The 22959-nt window shown below is 38.6% G+C and overlaps 1 protein-coding gene across 1 annotated transcript; it reads left to right on the forward strand.

The window, feature by feature from the left end:
• The first annotated feature begins 1626 nt into the window (after window positions 1-1626).
• LOC115420024 (arf-GAP with GTPase, ANK repeat and PH domain-containing protein 1-like) lies at window positions 1627-22366 on the forward strand. The gene is made up of 19 exons (XM_030135171.1): window positions 1627-4219; window positions 9886-9953; window positions 10060-10147; window positions 10268-10353; window positions 10916-11057; window positions 11150-11284; window positions 11389-11510; window positions 11745-11906; window positions 12943-13017; window positions 13279-13383; window positions 13484-13643; window positions 15235-15363; window positions 15474-15611; window positions 15793-15852; window positions 15960-16111; window positions 17286-17376; window positions 18417-18639; window positions 19485-19788; window positions 20808-22366. Exons 1-19 carry the CDS (start codon window positions 3094-3096, stop codon window positions 21087-21089), a joined length of 3648 nt encoding a protein of 1215 aa, XP_029991031.1. The 5' UTR covers window positions 1627-3093; the 3' UTR covers window positions 21090-22366.
• The last annotated feature ends 593 nt before the right edge of the window (window positions 22367-22959 follow it).

The following is a 22959-nucleotide window of genomic DNA, read 5'->3' on the forward strand; positions in this document are numbered from 1 at the left end:
AAGTTGAGATAACTCCAATGAAAATCAGACTTAATAAAATCGCAGTTCCTTTAAAGATTAATACAACAGGCAAGAATATGCCATTATGAATGTGACAGTACAATCTACAGTATAAGGACAATGGATGGATGATAAATTAAAGACTAGATCAAAATTGCATAAATGAAAGCAGTTAACTACAATACTAATACTATATAATAATATAATATACCAATACTATACATCCTTCATTGCTTGGACATTTAGGGTAAAAAAAAAAAACAGAAAGAAAGATCTGATGTTCATTCCTGGTTTATGGGTGTTTGAGGGTTTTACTGTGTGTGTTGTTAATGTCTGTGCAGAAGGTGAAGTGATGCTGAGGTGTTTATTGAGCGTCCTCCTTTCAGAAACCTCCTCCAGAGCTTCTGGTTCAGCTCCCAAAACAGAACCAGCCTCTTATGAGTTGGTTGGCATCAGCTTCCTTCACCCTGCAGCCCCAACACAGAGAAACATAAAAAAAAACACTTACCACCACAGAGAGGAAGAATCTGAGCGCCACGGTCTCACAGATGCGGAAGGACCTGAATGTCCTCGGTAGAGGAGGGAGTCCTTGACCAGTACAGTTTATTATCAGCAATCATGTTAAATATCATGATAGATGCATATCAGTAATTATCACAGTAAATGTCAAATTGTTAATTCTTTAAAGTTGAAGGTTGATATGTGCTCCTGGGTGAAAATGGAATTAAATCAGGTAGCTATTTATGGTTTTAAATGATTTTTTATGGTAGGAACTTGACAAAACAATACCAAACAGCAAGAGCAGAACATTTCAGAAACATTTTTTATCTTTTCAACATCAAAATATGTAGAAGTAACAACAGCACCAAAACATTTTGTAGTGTTTTAATGATAATGGAAGCAAGAACAAAATCGTAGGCTATATTGTGATAATTATTCGCAATAAAATAGTTATTATCCTTGTTTTTCCTAGTTCTGAAACTGAACTATTTTATCTGTAATCAGCAATGACCTATAGAAATATGCAGTTTTTCCCTCCATATATTAAAGCCCTGTTTATTTATTTAGTTCCTTATTTCCAGGTTATTGGTTAACATCTGTGTACCATACACATCATATCAGACCTGTTCTTTCCCCTTTAACGGCTGCTTGTAAATGAAGCTGTGAAATGATCTTCCCAGCAGCATTTACTGAAACTGAAGTCCAGCTGCAGTAGTTACTGACTTAATTTTTGTCCATATTCCAAAGTAGATGTTTAGGACAGGAAATGTTTAAGCTTGACTGCTTGTAACAGATGGGTTGTGATGGACAAAAAATGCTGATTAACTTCATTTCTTAGTCACTTTGTAAACGCTGACAGGTGGATGATGAGAGGGAGGAATATTTTGTTTCTGAGGCATTTCTTTTCTTTATCATGTAACGTTAATCAATCATAACCTTTCTTTATGATGATTATCATCTTCAGCCTCTTCATTTTTCCCCCTGTAATCCAATTAAATGCGAGTCAGATTTAGTTTTCCTACATGAACACTGACTTCTCTACCTACCCCTTTTCTATTTTATTCTCTATTGCAATTACCCACAGATATTCCAGATTTTCCCCTCCTGTGCATCATCGTTTTCTCTCTCGGAGGGGACAGGCAGGGAGGCAGTGAGAGACGGCACAAGCTGCCCATAAATTGCTTTGGAAAAGGAGGGAGAGAGAGGAGAGAAATAGCTGGAGACTGAGCAGATGCACTGGCAGGAGCAGAGCTGAGCAGCTCTTCCCCCCCTCCTCCTGTCTCTTTGTTGGCACAGATAAAAATCTTGAATGTAGGGAAAGGACCACCACCTCACTGCAAGCCTCATTCCCAGCCTGTTTGGCATAGCTGGATCCAGCGTAGAGCTGCTGGTGCGGCAGGCTAATGGCAGGCTAGTCGGGGCTGTAAAGCTCTGTGGCAGCGAGAAGAGGAGGGAAAAAAGGAGGAGGGGCTGTGGTGAGCTGGTGGGCTTCCTCTGCCTCACAGACACATTTTATTGACTTGCTAATTGGATGAGGCACTCGGAGGAGAGGATGCGGTGACCGAGAGGAGCTGCTCTCCAGAGGAGGGATACAGGCACAAGGAAGCTTTGCTTGGATTGCGTACATTTGGCTACTTTCCCCCTTTTTTATTTTCTGGAGAAATAACAACAGATGTTTTTCAGCATCTCTCAGTGACCCTCGCACCATGCATACATAATTTTATGCATGACATTGTCGAATGGAGGCTCCAGCTGCCAGACGCTTCGTGACAAGTGAATGATTTCCATTTTGATGTTTTTTTTTCATCCTACTCCCTTTCACCTGTTTTTTTCCTCGGACTGATCATTTGGGGTTTCTTTTCTTGTCAGCCTTGTTTGATGTGCCATTGGTATTTATAGTAATCCAATGGAAAGATAAATTAATTTGCACAAATCAAATGTACCAGGGACTGTGCAATGGATATTCTTCAGGAGAAAAAAAAATGAAGGTATGTTACGAGCAAAAGCAAACCATACACTGTATTAAGGTGGCATCATTCAGCCAGTTCTGATTTTAGTCCTAGTCAAGAAATGAATCAACCGAAGCTACTGACTGTTGCATAATTCCAGTCTGAAATGTGAGGCTTAGACTGTAGAAGGAAATGTCCTCTTATTTCTCTCCATGTGTCTGCATGTCAGATCTGTACAGAAAAAAAGAGTTTATAAAGGGAAGGAATGCAAATAGAGGAAAGGATTATGAATGAATCAGTGATACAGAGCAGTAGTAACGGTGTGCATTGAGGGAGGATTAATGGAGGCATTAAAAAAAACAGTCTAGACTTATTTCACCACAGGGTCAGGCTTTAAAAAATATTCAGATCTGTAATTCACTGTTATTTTTTACTCACTCTGTGTCTATTAAGGTTTAAAACTGGAATCTCTGTCAAGTTCACAAGCCTGATATCAGACCCTATCAGCTACACAAGGTTTGATCAGGTGTCTGATCTTGATCTCTCTCATCTGCTTCAGTCTTGTCCCGGTCGCCATGACTGAGCTTTGCAGGTCTGGCTAGGTCAGAGAGCAGGTGCCACTGTGCTGAGGTCTGCTGTCCCAATGAGCAAAGCAGGCAACCCACAGAAACGCACCACCTACCTCATCTCCCTCACTCTGGTGAAGGTTGAGGCTGTGCCAGAGGATGTAGAAGGGAACCAAGTGCAGGAGGCTCTTCCAGAGGGGGAAGGGAGCCCAAGGAAGGAGAAGGCAAACAATGTCCCTGAAAAGGAGGAAGGGCCTGTGTGCACACAAGTGGTGGAAAGGGAGAGCATACAGGTGGAAGAAGTGGAACAAGTGCAGGTAAAGCATGACAGCCCCAGTGAGAACAAGGGGAAGCCTGAGAGGAGGGACACTCATGGACCGCAAAAGGACATCGCATCTGTTGCTAAAAGTAAAGACATGTCTTTTGTACATGCACCTGCAAGGCAAATGGTCAAAGTGTATGGAGGAACTACCTCTGAGGGGACCGTGCACAGAGAGGGCCCCCGCTCAGAGGCCATGCGTCCTAAGACTGAGCTCTACAGAGAGCCCCCCATGCTTTTCCTTAAGGGTGAAAATGGAGCAGATCTGAACAGTCGCTCACGCTGCAGCCTCCCTTTTTCCATCCCGCCGCAGGTCAGCCCACGTCCTGAAGTGCTCATGAGGCCTCATGTAGGTGGAAACACATGCTGGAGGGACCTCCGAGAGACCAACACAAGCATGTATCACTCTGCTAAGACTTTGGACCGAAGGGATAACCGCATCGGGGACCAGTCCCCTTTAATGGCAGCTACAACTCTGGGGCCTTACAGGGCGTCCTGGGCCGACAGCGATGGCAGAGGCACACTCATCCGTCCTGGAGCTCCCATGAGCGGAGGATTTACAGGAGTAATGACCAGGGACAGCCCTCAGGGGGAGAGATTTAAGACGGTGTCCGTTGCCTTGCCTGCACCTTCTGCCACTGATATGTCCAAGCCTCAAAGAAAAGGTACAAGTCGTACTCTGGACAACAGTGACCTACATTCCTTCTCCGAGGACCTGAAGAAAGGGAAAGAGGGCCAAGGAGGAACAATCCAGCGGGCTCCTGCTCGTGACCGCAAAATGCTGAAGTTCATCAGTGGAATTTTTACCAAAAGTACAGCTGTGCCACCCAGTGCTGCACCTCCCCTTTATCCAGCTGTGGAGAGAGGCTCCAGTGAGGAGGAGGGTAAGTTAACCACATGCACCCATGCACTGATCAGGAGGCAGCACTGTGGGATGTCAAAAACATCCAATCTTATTACTCCTGTCATGATAATAAAATTTTAGTCAGTGATTCATCATTATGCAAATAACTGTCATATTCTGTTGATTTTATGCTATTAGTATAGTATAGGCCTAACGGGAGTTTCTATATACACATGCAGCACATCTAGAGAAGAACTACTATTTGATTGACATATTAAAACACTATGACGCACAAGCAAAAATTCATTTCTGTTTCCCTAGGCTTTGCAAAACACAGATTTTACATGGCAGAGAACTGAAATATACAAAAAATTACTGATAGTGACAGGTACCTACAGAAGTGAAGCACCTCAACATGAAGGGGGTGTCATTAAAAGAATGCTTGTCAAATGTTAGAGAGTAAAAAATAATGTGAAAATTGTGATGGATATGTGACATTTCTGTTAGTTTCATGCAGATATTTTATAGAGGCAAATGGAGACAATTATTTTCCAGATTTTTGGCTTAAATCATTGTGAAATGGTGATTATGTAACAATTGTGAAAAGCCTAGTTTTAATATGCATTCAGTCTACATAAGATCTTTTTGTTGTATATTCTGCCATACTTTGGTGTCAATAGTTCATCCCTAACACACCAGATAAATAAATAGGAAGCTTCTCTCCAAATAAACCAGCAGATAAACAGTCAGATAACTGTACAGTAGAAGTGCAATGTCACTGTTCCATGAAAATTTGGTGATGGTGTCAGAAAACACTGTCCCATCTGTGAGTTCTCACTTGAGTTGAAACTGATGATAAAGACCATTTAAAAAATAAATGTAATTACACAGAATCACATATTTAATGGTACTTATATTGCCCTCTGCGGAGTTTTGTGAACCTAAACCAAAAAGCTGCTTCCACTTAGTCTCAGTAATGCTCTGCTGGGCTTAATAAAACATTTCATTTATTTGTGCCTTTGCTCTCGACCCCAGTTATAATACTATGTCGTGCATACGATGGATAAGAGTTATCATTCAAAGGAAATGTAAATTTGTCTTTGTCTTCTGTGTTTGTTTAGATTTTTTCCTTTAAGAAGATGGATGAGCGGGACCTATACTTTCTGTTTACTGTTAAAAGATATGATAAAGTAAACATGACAGTGTGTCAAGTGAAAGCTGCAGTGATGAACAGTTTAAGTGTTTGTGTCTGACACACTGTGTAATGAATTAATAAACTGAAGGTCCCATAAGTAGGTTTTAAGATCAGCCAGCTGAGTCTTTTTTAATCTGAGAGATTAGTGTTGGTTCAAAATAAATGGTTTTAATAAACAAATCATCTGCAACACTTACATGAGATAATATTTTACTCTGTGTAACTCTAATTATCTGGAAGTTTTGAGTGTATCGGCAGAAAATTAATTTACAAACTAATAATTGATCATGATTGATTAAGTTAGCTATTTTCCATGAAGAAAAATCAAAAGTTCTTTTTTGTTTTTAGTGCAAGTAATTGATAAGATAATCAATCAAAACTATAAATATGGTTGTTTACTTTTTTTTGTTTGTTTGTTTTTAAGAAGAAGAATTTTTTAAGAATTTTTTAGAATTTTAATAATTATTATTATTATTATAATGTTTTGTTTCATAGAGACGTGAAGCTAATATTTATGACACTGTTACATAAAGTCTAAAAAATGTTTTAAGTCTTAAAAGTTGAAATGGTTTATTTAAACTTTACCAACTCCCTGGTCAGTTAAGTTTTTTTTTTTTTTTTTTTTTTTAACTTTTCTTATTATGGTTTGGGTGGAAGGCACATGTTAACAATGACTTCACAGTGACTAATCAACTTAAACTGATTTCATAATCTGTCTTCATAAAGTCATTAAAATGCCCATCCCTAGTTGTTAGCTCTAGATTCCTTAATGTGACTGTACACTGAGGTTTGTTTGTTTTTTGGATACTGAGCAAGTGTTTGGATTGAACGAGCTACAAAAATGTCACTTTAGATTTTAGAAATCATTTGTTTTTTTGCCATTTTCTCTACAGTTGACAGATTGTTAATGATCACAAGGAAATGTATGTGCATGCCAAACGTTAAAGTAAATTGCTTGAGATTCTTCATGCTTTCAACAATTTCTGTGTGAGAGGTAATTTGAGTAATACTTCTCTACCAATGAAGTTTTTACAAATGAGAGATCCTACAAACATTGAATTTCCTCCTGTATTAAAGCAGACAGAATCCAACTGTATTACAGACTGAGGTGATTTATCATGCTATAATGTAACGCTGACACCAGAATTTCACTGTAGTCCTTTAAGTAGGGCAGGTTAAAATGTACAGTACATTCTATCTCTGGGCTTTCACTAATGTATTCAGTGTTTTGGGTGTCTGTTTGAGGAATTCCCCCAACTCTGACAATCAAGCTTAATAAATTAGTCCGGTCTGGTTAAAAAAAAAAAAAAAAAAAAAGCAAACTCTTCATGAAATATTCAGGTATCTCTCTATTTGAAATAAAGGAAATGATGCATCTCTATTAATCTTTAATGTTTATTAATTTATTCTAAAAATGATCTATGACAGGGAATGTTGGACTGGGGTAAGCTCTGAATAATTTGTCAGGAGTAAGTGGGACATGAATAATTAAGGTTGGGGATACACAGAGCTGTGTTCATCTGAGGAGAGGAGGAAACTGCTACTTCCTGCTCTGTGCATAGAGTTAATCAGCCTTCAAATAGAACCTATTCATTCATCGTCACTATATTGTGTTTAAGTGTTGGTGTGTTTATGTGGTCTAGATTATAACATGTTGAACCTGTGATTCCAGCTCATTATGCATCATGTCAGTGTTCAGACTGTTACAGATGAGCATTATTGATGAGATTTAATTCAAGAAATACTGGTTTGCTTCGTCAAAACGTGTATATTTTCATCATCTGTGCACACAGGTGGACATCATCTCTTTATGCTTCTCACACACGTCGCTGTATCCATGAAAGACCATTTATTGTATAGGGACCCGGGCTGGAGGCTTCTGGAAAATGGAGTTGCCATGGCAACAGCAAGCTGTGAGAGATGCTATTTGGTGTGTGGTGTGACGCTGTTGATGGAGGGGAGAGTGTGGGCGTGGGGATTGCCCAAACATGGGGATGAGGGAGAATCGTGGGGTTTAAAGTTAGAATCTGTGTCCCCTGAGAACCAGTCTGTCGCCACGCCGCCGCCACCTCGACACAACATGACCCGACAGCTTCAGAGTGTGTGCAAACATGTCAGTGTTGTTGTCTCTGATGATACCATTTCCTCAGTGGGGTACATCAGTAAGCACTTAGAGTTGTATCCAGAGAGTGTGTACGAGACACTGTGTGCACACTAGCAGACATTTATCTTACTCTGTTTAATCTCACTCTGTATCTGTAGGTGTTTATGGTGTTATGTTTTATTGAATGCCCACCACCAGGCACCACAGCTGTAACTCTACTGTGGACTTAAACCACAAGTACACCATGAAGTAGCCCTGGCAAGTTATATTTGTATATCTAAACCATAAATATAATAAAACCTCTGTCAAGGTTGTGAAACAAATAATTGAAAATAAGAATAATTGAGCCTCTTTAAGCTTTCTTGTCACCAGCAGGCTCATCTATTCATTAGAGAAACTGACACTTGTTTAAGGCCCAAAACACTAGTATCTTATTACTGTTTTAGATCATCAGTAGGTTTATCTATTTCCTCTTTTCAGAAAAAAGCTTTAAGGCTGCACAGAAGAGCAAAAATGACTTATGATTAATATTATCTGAGCAGAGAGGGACAGAAATACCATCAGAATTGAAGTAAGGAGTGAGCGATGGGGTAATAAAAGTAAGAATACATTTTATCAGTTGCTATAGTGCTGTAACTCATGTACAAAGACTCCACCGAGAACTGAATGAATGTGAGTAACCTTGTCATCTTTACATATATATATATATATATATATATATATATATATACACACAAACTTTTGCTTCATACAAAATCCTCCATTTCACAATAAAGGAGCTGCAGCAGAAGATCAACCTCAACTATACATCATCATGACAAACTTCCCAGTGCAGTTTCCTTTTCATGTTGAAGATTTTTCTAATGACGGTCGATATAATTGCTCCAGTAGTAGCAAGGCAATGGCACATTATATTACCGGACAATAAATCTACTCGAACACCCTTGTAGAGTCAGTAATTGACTATAATACCTTACAGCAAAAATGAAACTGTTGAAAAATCTATATTTAACATGTATTTGTTGATTATTTGACTAGTATGACAAATCAGCTAATAGCATATGTATTTACAGAACTGCATCAAATAAAATTTTAGGACTAAGTGTTGTATTCTTTTTATTTCATATGCCTCTAATTTTAAAGAATGAAAAAGCGAACAGGATAAACAGGATAGATTATCCACTGAAACAGATGAAATGAAAAGTGGTATACTAAATATATGGGTACTTCCATGAAACTGGGTTTATTTTGGTACCTGGCACTTTGCCAGCTTTTTAGACCCATTAATAAAAGATAAATTTAGACACCCCCCCCCAGGGTGTACCTAATGATGACCTCAGATAAATGCAAAAAAAGACTATACTCTTGCTCTCCAGACATCCCAAAATTAATGAATTTTTAATAAAATATTGGGGCCAAAAAACAGGATCAAAATTGGACATGAAATGCTACCTAGGTGTCAGTGCATTTGATCTGGAGCACATCTTTTGAAATGGTCTTATATACCGCTATAAATAAAGACACTGCGTTAAATTTGTTGATCCTAGTGGTTTTTCTAGTCCAGACATGTGGGTGTTTCATGAATCTCAGTCTCATTCCAGGTTTTGTGTGTAACCCATCATGTCCACTTGCGTCACATGCAGAACCTGCCCATTTAAAAGCATATAAATCACAAGTGATTTTGCAACAGCGGTCATTTTAATAAAAAAAATATTCAAAAAAATAGTAGCATGTAATTTTCGTGTCCTTTGTCTGTTTTACACATTGATTTTTGTATAAAAAATAATATTAAACAATATAAAAATGTGTTTTATCTGAAAAATAGTTTCTCTTTTATCTCAGTAAATATTTATTTTTAAAATAGGCCCAAAGTTCTTCCAAACATGTTTCATAACTACATCTGGTTTGAATTTTTAGCCCCCATGTCCTGTTTTTTGGCACCAGTTTCATATGCTAGCACCCATATGCTACCATGCTTATTAACATAGAGACGTCATGTAGACTTGCAAACCTATGAATATGGTTGTTGTAGGTGGTAACTCTACAGGCAAGTAGACAAAGGTTTTGCCATTATCAGACAATGACTGCTTTGAAGAGACACTTCTTAACCTGTTTCCAAATAAGTGAATTATGAATTAATTTGCGAAAAGAACAGTTTGTTCATTTATTTCATAACTGGGCCTGAGTGACATGAGCTTAACACAAACATGACAAACACAGCCAGGTGCATTTTTAGCTCTGTTAGTTTTTCTTTCCAACAACTCTATCTTATTTAAAGATTTTCTTCCAGGGATGGTTGTCAAGTGTGTGTTTTGTATTTGTGCCAGTACCAATGAGCCTGCTTTTTATTTTTTGTGAAGAAGCTCTTAACATTTCTTGTTATAATCTTTCTTTCCTTTTAATTAAGCTGCATGCACCAGCAGTCAGGAATGGACCATGAGCCAAACAGTGCAAACCGTGCAAGAACTTCATCTGGTAAGCCTTATGACACTTTCTTTACAGGCGGCGGATGGGATTTAATACAAAATTAATATTTTTGTCCCACTTTCCCTCTGTGTGTGTGTGTTTGTGTGCTCTCCAGGGTGTTTTAGGAGGTTTGTGCAGTGGAAAATCTGCTTTGGTTCACAGACACTTGACAGGGAGTTACCTTCCTCTGGAGAATGCTGAGGGTGGGTTTAATCTACAGTCACCATTACATTATTAGTTACACAGTGCTTTTCCTCATGTGACAGGTAAACATGCGTGGAGTAAAAATACCCTGTTTCTTTCTTTCTTTTTTTTTTTGCCAGGGCGTCAGTGCATTAAGGACGTCCTGGTTGATGGACATAGTCACGTACTGATAATCAGAGAGGAAACAGATCCTCCAAGTGCTCAGGTGAGTGAGAACTGAACTGAACCTCTGAACAATTATTTATACTTTGCAGTTCAGTCCTTACTGTATTTAGGAGTGTAAGAAAACATTGCTGCAGATACAGAAGAACTTTATTTATCCCCAAGGGGAAATTCATAATTGATGCATATGGCAACATTATGCTTGTAAAACGCTATCAAGTCTCAAAAACACTTTTAGTTTATAATTAATATTTCACATGTAAAGAAGTGACAAATGGAAGTTTATTTTCTTTTTTGTTAAAACCCCACACTGGTAGAGGTCAATGTTGGATATTACAGGGACCATGATAAATAACATTCCTGATTCCACTGTCATGAGTGCATAAAAAAGGAAACTGGCTTTAGTCAAATTGTATGCATATAGTAGTTTTTTTCCTCATTTCCCAAAATAAGATTGAAAAAAAAAAAAAAAAAACCTGCACCTTGCTTTTATTATTACAATTTAATGCAGTACACTGATTCATATTCCCTGTATATTAATACATATTAGATTCCTGCCAATATACAGCTGTTCTCGTGTCATTCATCTTCTCACATCTCTGCAGCTTGCGGGCTGGGTGGATGCAGTCATCTTGGTCTTCAGTTTGGAAAACGAGGCCAGTTTTCAGGAAGTTTACAAAATCTACCACCAGCTTGCCCTCCACCGGCCTATTACCGAGATACCTTTCATAGTAGTCGGCACTCAGGGTGAGACGCCATCCACCTAACATATTCCCTGATATAAAGCTGTGTATATAAACTGTGGTTGTATTTCTGAGTGCTGTGTTTGTGATTTCCAGATAAGATCAGCAGCAACAACCCAAGAGTAATAGATGATGCCAGGGCTAGACAGCTCTGCTCAGATGTGCGGCGTTGTACTTACTATGAGACCTGCGCTACCTATGGCCTCAATGTCAACAGGGTCTTCAATGATGGTATGTTTCTCATCAAAACTAGACCACACACTGATATTAACCTAATATATTGTATTTTTTTTTTACTCCTGTGCCTATATTTATTTATTTATTCATTCATGCAGCTGCTCAGAAGATCATGGCAGCCAAGAAACAAGCTGCTCTCCTGGCTTCCTGTAAATCCCTCCCTAACTCTCCCACTCACTCCGGAGGCTCCACCCCAGTGTCGGGCATCTTTCCAGGACAGGTAAAACAGTTACAAACCATCTGTTCAGAAAAAAAGGTAAAAAAGAAAAAAGTTGCACTATTTTCCTATTTTCCTGGTCTTCACCTCAGTGAACACAGTGCATATTTTAAGTTAACTTCAGGCTATTTATAACCTCCATGCTGTTTTATAATAACACAATTATCTCCCTCTCCTGCCCAATTATCACTCTGTCTTCCCCAAACCTCTCCTGCTCTGGCTGTCTTCTTTCCTTAGGCCAGTAATGGTGGCCAGAGCAGTGACTACTCCTCATCGCTTCCCTCCACTCCTGTGATTAGTCACAAAGAGATCTGCAAGACAACGAGAGGAGAAAAGCAGGACAGCACCACTCCAGGGACAGTCCGCAGTGCCACTCGGAGACGCACCAACAGATTTGCAGTGCGTATTGACCAACTGTTTAGTATTTTTTATACTGTTCAGTGTCCTTTTTCCTCTTCTTTGTATTGTTACAGCCTTGAAAACATGTCCAATTTACTTATAAGTCACATAAAACAGCGGTGGGGGAGGCACCAGAGTAAGGATTCGGCTTCACATTATTCATTTGACCTTTAAAATAATGTTTATGGACTGTCAAAACAACACACTGTTGGTAGTCAAATCACTGCTTTAAGTGTGACTCAAACTGTCTGCAACATTTATCATGCTCACTCAACAATTGGATGATGAGAAAACCAAACTGTTAGTCCAGAAAAGCCAAATGAATTCACAAATGAGAATAGGTCTGGATCTTCTCAGTTTGTGTTTTTTTTGGTTTCCAAGAGGCATTAACAATGGGTGCACACCAAAATTTCCTTGGATACAGTTCAATAATTATACAAATAGTCATTGCATCCAAAGTGTGACGTTTAGGCCAGTTGGTAGATTAAACTCACCAAATCCAATCTGAAGTGTGGAAAATGCATCTTTCTTATCAATGAAGGCAGAATGGGTTCAAAAAAGCTGCTCCGCATCAGCTGCAAACATCACAGTTGTTTTAGATAAATCTGTCTTTGTATCAGACCCACCATATATCTGATGGATAGCTGTGATTGGCCCGGCCAGTTTTTGGCTGACGGGGAATCTGTTTGAACAGGAGCGGGGCCAGATGGATCTGACAGTGAAAATGAAACATTGCCTCTCAGGCAGATGTGTCTGGCTCCAAGGCTCCCAACCTGTTAAGATGCATCCTTTTTCCAATCATTTCCTCACATAACCTATCAATAAAACAGCAGATATGTATTTTCATAGATTGATTTGGCATGACTCACAGCACTTAAAATGACCAATAATATAATTTTTAAATAGATATCACTAAAGACAGCTTTTACATTATAAGCTGGCATCTGTTTTCACCAGAAACTTAACAAATCAATTACCTTTTTGTTATCCATTGACTTCTAGTGTAACCTCTGGTGTCTCTCGTCTTTCTATGAAGGGTCGGAGAGGCAGTGATTCCAACAGAAGGAGTGCTGACAGCATGGGCAGTGGGCGTTGTATTCCCATAAAACAGGTAGGACACAGATTTTGATTGCGAACAAATATGACATATCTAATGACCCTTGGTAAAGGACATGGCACCAGCAGCCTCCTGAAATTATCTGTGTGAAGCCAGTTTCATCATGCAGAGTGATGGAGTGTTGTGAATACCCATATTGGTCTGATGAATAGATTGTGGGTGTTTCTGGCAGCCTGAAGCTATTCTACCAAAATGTGTGATATGACCAGACATTAGCAATAAATTCTCGCCCTTCTGTTTTGTCACCTCCGTCAGGGCATCTTGCTGAAACGCAGTGGGAACTCGCTCAACAAAGAGTGGAAGAAGAAGTATGTCACGCTGTCCAACGATGGCATACTGTCCTATCACTCCAGTGTCAATGTGAGTCAGTGTGTTGACACAGCGCTCCAAAGAATTATTATTTTGAAAGCATCGCTTACCGCTGGTGGTTGATGGTAATAGCTGATGTTTGGCTTGGCAGGACTACATGCTGAATGCCCCGGGGAAAGAGATGGACCTGCTGCGAGTGACAGTAAAAGTGCCAGGAAAGCGGCCGCCACGTGCTGTACCCGCCTGTGGCCCACCTGCTGGGCTCAACGGGCGGGTCAAAGACATGCAGGGACCCGAGGCTCTCAGTCCAGGTCAAAAAATAAACACATTTTCTGCACTGTACACCAGGATAAGGATGAGGGAAAGTTTCATGTTAACATCCCTGTTAACTGTTTGTCCAATAAAAACCTCACAAGATGGGACTAACAATGAAGCTAACACTGACCTTGTGTTTGTATGATGCCATTAACCTTTTATCATCCTGCCTTGAACCCTAAATGAAATGTTGCAGGGAGTGAATCATGTTATTAACCTCTGCAAAAGAAGTTGGCACACAAAAAGTCTCATCGCTTTGTCAAAATGTACCTTTTCAGAATGTAGGTGCATTTGGAAGGTTTTGCGAGATTATTTCAGAGTGGGTTTTGTGAGTCAGATGATCAAGTACAGCACCTAAGGTACAGCAGTTCAAATACAGCTCAGATCTAGTTCTAACCCTTAAATGGGTCACTGGTGACCTGGTGGATGTTAAAAGGTTTTAAACACAACTAAAAATACTTTATAACAGGGATGTCAAAATCATTGTTGTTCAGGGGCCACATACAGCCCAATTTGATCTCAAGTGGGCGGGACCAGTAAAATAATAAAATAATGACCTGTAAATGATGTCAACTCAAAACTTTTATTTATGTTTTAGAGTGAAAAAACTAAATTACATAATGAAAATGTTTACAAATTATCACTTTAGAAAAATGTAAATTCTGTGAACAACCTGAAATTTCTTAAGAAAAATAAGTGCAATTTTAACAATATTACAGCTCAGCTTCTCATTAACACCTGTACATTACGACTTACAGATTACAGTGGATCAACAAATGTACAAAACATTTAGTAACAGACATAAAATTGTTAAAATTTCATTTATTTTTCTAAAGACTTTTCAAATTGTTCATAGTTATTTAGGTTATTCACATTTTGTGTGACAGGATAATTTATAAATGTAAACAAATTAAACATAATTTATAAATGTAAACAAACTACTAACTTTACCGTTTTTACACTAAAGCAAATAGAAAACTTTGGAGTTGTCATTATGTATCGGTTATTATGCTGTTATTTTACTGGTTCTAGTTGTATGTGGCCTTTGAGCTAAAATGAGTTTGACACCCTTGATTTTTAATATCTTCTTTGTAATTTTTGCATTTCACAAATCCATCCCATGGACTGGATCGGACCTTTTAACAGGGTTAATGCAGTTGTGTATGTGTGTAATGAACGGTGGCTGTAATCGTCCACAGAGGTAATGTGGCAGTTCAATCTCCAGCTGCTGTCCTCCTGCCCTTGTCCTTGGTTGCATGAGAATCTAAAGCAGTATATCCACTTATGCTTGGATTTTTTTCAAACATTATTCTAAAGAGGGGTCAGGCTTCTACACAGAAGCGACAAAAAAAAAAAAGAAAATGCAAGAGAAAGCAAAACCCTTGCAAGAGAACAAAAGAGCACCATAAGGGATTTCAAACTTCTGTGAGAGTGGGTGAAAGATAAAAGTAATTCTCATCAATATCCTTTTCAGGACTTAAACAAACTTCTCTGTGTATACTGTGATTATTCATCTGAGTGGCTTTGTTTTACATTTAATGAACTTTAAAAATAACTCAAAGTTCCTACTTTCTATTTTCTCTTCAGTCCCAGTAAGTGCAAGTAGCCTCCTTCAAGTGGAGGAAATGGAGGGTCTGGGTGGGGCCCTATTCCTGAGGGGCAACAGAGGGGTCCAGAGATGTCCTTCCACAGCATCGAACCACGCTCAAAGTGTTGGTGAGCAAAACGTCTTCATCTCTACATGTATTTTTCCCACATAAACCCATGCATGTATCTAATCAAATGTATTTTATATTCATATAATTTGGTTTGTTCTGTGCTCTTAGACTCTGCAATGGAGGGCGTGTCCAGTTCTTCATCCACCAAAGACGTAGGCTCAGCTTCCCCGGTGACAGACAGGAAGAAACATCGCAGAAAGAAGAGCATGAACCAAAAGGGGGATGCAACCATTGGCCAAGCAGATGGTAAGAACAGAAGAACTAAGGTTTTCTCATTCTGACAAATACAATATGATGTTAAGTGGATAGTATCAGTATTAAATCATAATTTTATATCAAACTTATATCAGATCAAGTGAACAGCTAAATATGTCCTGTACTTCTTCATCTTTGGCCTTTTTATGACATTTTCTATCTTCTCATGCAGCCAAACGGAAAATGTGGAAGCTGAAAAGTTTTGGTAGCTTAAGAAACGTAAGCAAGACAGGTAATGTATATCTGTCATGATGCATCCTCCTCTTGTCTTTAACTGTCTTTACAGTTATGTTTGTCTTTGTCAGCTCTGTTTTATATACTTATGTGTTTCTGTGTCAGAGGAGGATAATTTCGACTTCCTCATTGTGTCGAGCACTGGCCAAACATGGCACTTTGAAGCCCAGAGTGTGGAGGAGAGGGACTCCTGGGTCCAGGCCATAGAGAGCCAGATCCTGGCCAGTCTGCAGCTGTGTGAGAGCAGCAAAAACAAGGCAAGAAAGAACAAAAGGCATATAAAGTAGAATATCAGCATGTTCATTTTCTACTAAGTGCTAAAGAAACAACAAGCTCTGGGAAAGAGCACAGATGCAGCTGCTCTGACAGTTTTACATATTGCAAGTTGCACCTTTTGCTTATTTTGTGGCACCAAGTGTACTGCAGAGTAGTGCACCTTCGATTGTGTTAATACAGATTTGTCTACGTGGTACAATCTTGGCACCTGTATTGGCACAACACAATGTTTCTGTTTCCGCCCACTTAGGCACTTACTGTTTAACTTCCCATGTCCTTAAATGGCAGCAGTACCCACAGAATAGTGTAACAGTTCCACAAACATCACATCATATTTATTCTATCTAGTCATTAAATAATGAAAATGTGGCCTGGTTCTTGTCAAAGATATCATCTGTTCTGCAAAATTTCAACAGAAAACTCTCAGAAATGGACTGTAAGTAATTTTAAGAAACCCACTACTTGAATTTTAATGTATTTTATTTAGAAAACAATGCAAGGATCATTTTCAACACTAATCGATATTATTATTTTCTTTAATAAGCATAGATTTTGGTATCTCCCTTAACTTTTCAACTGACATTACACATCTATGTGTGCAATATAATCATATTTGTGAACAATACATTTGAACTAAAAGCCTTCTTTCTTCTGTTCTTAGAAAAAGGGGAGATGTTGACCTAGTGTCTCTTCTAGACCCATTAAATACTCCTCATGCTGCTGCTTTTTAAGAGAATAAATATTCATTACCAAAGCTCAGCTAATCTCCAGTATGGGTGCAGCTCTCTGATAGCGATGTGCTGGCTTCTATGTCTTTGTGAGGAGCACATGGTGTGGGATTTGTTCATTCATCTTGTAAAAAAAAAAAAAATGCAACTAATATAATGACTCTGAAAATTACCTTAATCCCTTGATACATAACTTATTTTAGAGTTCAGGGAATGGTAGCCTGAATACCAGGGCTACTATTACTATATTCTGCTTTAATGACTAAAGTCACCCACTACATCCTTTTCACTGGGACATTTTGAAGAGATAATCGCTGTTATCACTTGTTGGTAATGAGAGCAGTTAAAAGAGAGCCATCCTCACTGAGGGATGTCTGTGTCCTGGTAGTTCTGGTATTATTTTGATCTTCCACTGTTCTTTCCACAGGATCGAAAGAACAGTCAGAGTGAAGCTGTGGCTCTGCAGGCGATCCGAAACGCAAAGGGCAACAATTTCTGTGTCGACTGTGATGCTCCAAGTTCGTGACATTCAATTATTTTTTCATCTTTCCACATGTTCAGTAGTTATAGTCAATTCAGTTTGTGCATGTTTATGCTAAAACCAAATTTCTCTGAACTTTTGCTCTTATACTCATTCATATAATACTACTACTAGTGGCAGCAACTTGCATTGTCTTTTTTATTTAACTTTTTTATACGTATACTTTATTATTGAATGTTTCATTAATGTGTGTAACTTACCTGAGCACCTTACAGAATGTAAAACCACATTTTATTACACCGTACAAAGGTATTTTGAAATGACAATAAAGTCTATTCTATTCTATTCTATTCTATTCTATTCTATTCTATTCTATTCTATTCTATTCTATTCTATTCCTACTACTACTACTACTACTACTAATAATAATAATAATAATAATAATAATAATAAATTGCATTTATAAAGCACTTTTCATTCAACAGGATCTCAAAGTTCTACAGTGAAATGAGAAAGTCTTAGAGTAAAATACTAAAAAATACTAAATATAAAATAAAACAATACATCATGGTGGGCAATGAAAAGCCTGTCTAAATTGGACATACTATAACACTGTATGTTACAGGCATGCATTTGTCAGTGGGAATGTTATTTAATAGTCTGCTAAAATCATCTCTGCACAGTAAATGAGTCAATTAGAGAAGTTTGTGCAAATATTTGGACACGTAGGGTCTAACCTCAACACATGAACGAAAATCTGTGAAGCATAATAATGTTAAGGATATTAAAAATGACATGAGAAAGATTTTAATAGCGTACCCTATAAATACAGTCATCAGTCTGAGATATCAGCAGGGCAAATAAAAATAGATCAGGGCAGTTTTACAGAGCAGCGTTTGAGGGGAAAAATGGTTTGACACAGCAGTTTCACTCAAATTCAGACACTTTTTTGCATAATGTATTCAGGCCGGTACATATGACTTACTTATGCTCCTGATGCAACCAATTAAACTGATGATATTAAAATAAACTGACTGCTCTCATATGATTTAACATGTTTATCCTCCCCTTTCTAAGATCCGACCTGGGTCAGTCTGAACCTCGGAGCTCTCATATGTATAGAGTGCTCTGGGATCCACAGGAACCTGGGCACCCACCTGTCACGTGTTCGCTCTCTGGACCTGGACGACCTGCCACGAGAGCTCACTCTGGTTCTCAGCGCCATCGGCAACCACATGGTCAACAGTATATGGGAGGCACGCACCATGGGCCACCGTAAACCATCTCCTGATGCTACACGGTAAATAAGAAAAGAAGGAGAAGCTTGATATTAAACAAAATGACAGACATTAGATACTGACAACTGGTGTCATATATCTATTACTTATCTAAATACAGTCTAAACTATTGGGGGAATAAAATATCAACACAGAAATATAAATTGCACGTATTTTACTATAAAGGATCTATCATACTGTACGAGCACCAAGTCTTGATATTTTTACAAAAATTTGAAGATATTCTTACCAGATTCTTCTGCCAATTTCACTCAAGAGTTGGTATTTCTTAGAGTAATCAGTGTCTGTGTGTTTGAAAACCCACTCAACTCAGTGTCTATAGACTTTTTTGTACATATATTTTCATCACAGTTTGCAATTTCAGTAAAACTAACAGCACAATGAATTGAATAAATACATAATAGTTTTTAAATCAATAGTGTTTTTCTTTACTCTGTTCTATTTACACATCTCTGTTCATAATAGTGTTTGCAGTGTGGAATTGTGTGCCATTTGCTGCCACGAAGAGCTGATGAATCAGGTTTTCACTGCAAATGTCTTTACAGTGACACCAGTGATGATGAAAGATTCTTATTTTTAATTAATGTTTTTTTGCGTTTTAGGGGTACTTTCTTCATTTCAGTCACCCAGATATTATGTATCTGGTTGTATTGCAGTGCATCAGATCAGATATTCTAAAATTGCTTTATTGTGATACCATTATTATCATGTGCAACATCAAACGTGTTATTCTGTTCTCTAAACATCTGAGGTATTAAGTTCCAGGACCATAACAACTAGCTGTAAGTGTGTTTGACTGATCATTTACTCTTTCTTTGTTGCCTCTGTCTTTTCCTTGTTCATTCAGAGAGGAGCGGGAGTCATGGATTAGAGCCAAATATGAGCAGAAACTGTTTGTGGCGCCGCTGCCTCCTCCCACTCCCAGTGAGGGGCCAGACCTCACACTATCCGGCCGTCTTCTTTTGGCAGTGATGGAGCATAACCTCCCCAAGCTGCTTCTCCTTTTGGCCCACTGCACTAAGGAGGACATTAATGCCCCTCTCAGCCTGGCGCTTTCCTCCAGGGCGCTATTAGCTCTGCGTCTGCCCGGCTCTGCCCTGCACGCTGCCTGCCAACAGGGCGATGTGGTGATGACGCAGCTTCTTGTTTGGGTGTGTGTCTCCCTCCCTTTCTGTGGTTTTTACCAGTTTTAATACAAGGATCAATAACACTTTCCATTTCATGATCTGATTCATCTCACCTGAGAATCACAATGCACAGAAACAAAGGTTATATTAAACTGAAGGTGCAGTATTGACCAAGTGTGAAATGATTTAACTCATAAAGGCCCAGTGCTACTTTTGTGTCAGTTCCCAAGTGAAATTTTCTTTCCTAATTTTATCTAACCTTTCTTAAGTGATTCATCACCATTTATTATAATATTATTTTCTGTATTTTGCATTATATCAGTATAAATCAGGTACTTTCCTGTGTTTAATTTACTGATCGTGAAGATGTTCATTAAAGCCCAGATTAAAGTTGAGGGTTATTATATCAAAAACAGAGAAAACAGAAGAAAAAGTTACTTTTTCAGTGAAATATATCATTAACTGAACATAAACCCAGCGTTTTTTTTTTATTTGCTGTTATAAGTCAGACTCCATGGGTTTTACTGGTGAATCAATCATGATGTTTCCAAGTTGACTACGGAGCCTCTGAGCGTCCAAATGGGCCATATCTGATTATCATAAAAAGATGATAAACTGCATCTTACACCAATTATTTACATGGATTGATAGGGTTAGTGGATCAACAGGTGCTAAACAGTTATATCAGTAGATGCTTTTGGTTGGTTATGGATGTTTGGGTCTTTATGGGTTAAATTTCTTCTCCTTGTAAAACACTGAATCCATATAAACGAACATGTTGAGATATGCATAAGTCACAAAATTAATAAATGTTACCCTTCAAGTCTTCCTGACTGATTCCCTCAGCAGAAAACTAAAAGTACTAGAGAGTTGACTCAGCAGTCAGCTCAAGGTGATCTTTATGTGTGAAAGGCTTTAAAGCTTCCTGAGCCACACCTTGTTGAGATAATTTAGGACGTGTCAGGTTGAAGTCCTACGTACTCTACAATAAATCAGATTTGAATATGACATTGCAATAATCCATCTTCTGTTTCTGTCTACAGTATGGCTGTGATCTCCGGTATCGAGATGCTCAGGGGCAAACAGCACTCGCTCTGGCGCGCAGTGCTGGCAGCCAAGAGTGTGTTGACATCTTGCTTCAGTATGGGTGCCCAAATGAACCAGCCCCCTCTGTTGCCTCGACAGTCGGTTTTGCAGCATCCGTTACATCCAGTTTCCCTGTTGCCATGACGCCCAGTCTGACGGTTGCCACGACACTCAAGATATCGCACAAGAGCGGCGGCACCAGCTTGAGTTACAGCACCTCTAGAAGAGCAGTGTCATAATCAAAATGTGGTGTGGTGCAATGTATGTGAGTAAGCTTGCGTATGTGTTGAGCCAGTTGCTTCGCCCTCATCGTGTCCTGTACATTAACACAGGCCGGCAGGACTGATGAACGTGTCGGCTGATGTTGCACTCCTGGAGCCTGATGAGGTCTAAAAGGGTGTGTTGAGTGTTTGTTTGTCACTTACTGGTAATCACACAGGTATAGTCCGTCTGCTGAAAAGGTTTAACCAAAAGGAAAAGAGGAATTCTCCTGAACATGACATTCAGATGCCTCTGCGTTCTGACTTAATAGGAATGTATTGCACTGTATACCAGCTGGTATGAGTCCCATTTCATCACGCAGTATTTTAAGAGTCAGTATTTAATGTTTTTCACACACAGTTGACCCTGGAAATCTTGCCTTTGGCCTCAAATGTCATCAGTAAAGACCTGCAATAAGTTTACTATTTGATAGACCGACACCTTGGTTTGTCTTGATCTGTTTGGAATCCCAACTCATCAACAGCTGGTAATTGACAATGAATGTCACTGATGAATTCAAAGTGCATATACTGTGTTTTGTTTAGCACACCTGGCTGAGTTGTGCATTAAAATAATGTTGTGTAACTTGATAAAAAAAAAAAAAAAATATTGTAACTATGGCTGAAGTTGAGAGGCTGTTTTAAAGATTATCAAAAATAACTGTATAGAAATGCATTGATAAAAAAAATTCTAATTCTAAAAAAAAAAAGTCATTTTCAAGATTGTTATTGTATGATTTGTACAGTCAGTTGTGTGTATAACTCTCAAAGGGTTACTCAGAGCTGTTCAGACTCTTCGTTTAATTTTCCTTTGAGAAGCACCTGATTAACTCTTCGACACCAGAGACTGAGATTTCTTTGTTTTGTTTGTATCACTGTGTGTGACATGAACACTGTACCTGATTTGTGTGTCAATGCCTGCAGAGGGACTGACTCCAGCTGCAGGTTATTTTCAAGGTGAGTGTAATGCTAGGTATGTAAATGAACAAATGAATTGCCTTGATTTTGACTGAATGTATATGAAACAGATGGTTTGACTTATTTCAGACACTAACACGTGTTATTCAGATGATACAGCTCTGGTTACATCACTAATATTATTCCTGCTGTGACAAATAGAAATTAAAAGTATGTTTTATTATTTAATTTATTACATTTCAACTTGGCTATAAAACTGGGCCTTTGAATGATGATGATAATGATTGTAAGTGGCTTAAAATCAATATGAAACAGAGGAAAGATGCCCAAATTAAGATGAAAAAAAAGAAGCATAAAACATTTTTCCTGCGGTACTGTATGTATTTTTTGTGTTAATCTGAAGAACCTGCTGAGTGTACATGTCTGTGATGTAAGCATCTCTTTCCATTTGTATTTTTTTACTCATGCAATGATTCATAGAGCATTCATTATCAATACATTAAGGCTACTGCCCAAACTCTGGTGTTTTAACGTTGTGTACGTTTTTTGTGTGTGGGGTCATATTTCAAAAGATGAGCTTAGTTAATGTTTTTGTAGACGTGTATTCAGATTCATTTCTTGACTAATTTTGACCTCATCTGTATGACAGCGTTGACTCCTGGCAGAGGGAGGCTCCAGTAGACATGAACATCATGTAGTTTAGTACAATCACATATGCCAGTGTGCAGAGGGTTCATGTTTCACAGCAGGCCGAGGGCTGGTTTCTGGACATGTGCAGAGTTCCATCAGCCAGTGACCACCATTTAACGCTCGACAAGCATTTGAACATCAGATCTCCTGGATCAAACCAGTCCTTGTTATAGAACCTTATTGGCTTTGACCTAGTTTTTTCTAGGTTAAAGTTACAGACCCACTTTCACTAAATTACATC

This window comes from Sphaeramia orbicularis, chromosome 5 (genome assembly GCF_902148855.1).
Source record: "Sphaeramia orbicularis chromosome 5, fSphaOr1.1, whole genome shotgun sequence".
Classification (NCBI taxonomy): Eukaryota; Metazoa; Chordata; class Actinopteri; order Kurtiformes; family Apogonidae; genus Sphaeramia; species Sphaeramia orbicularis.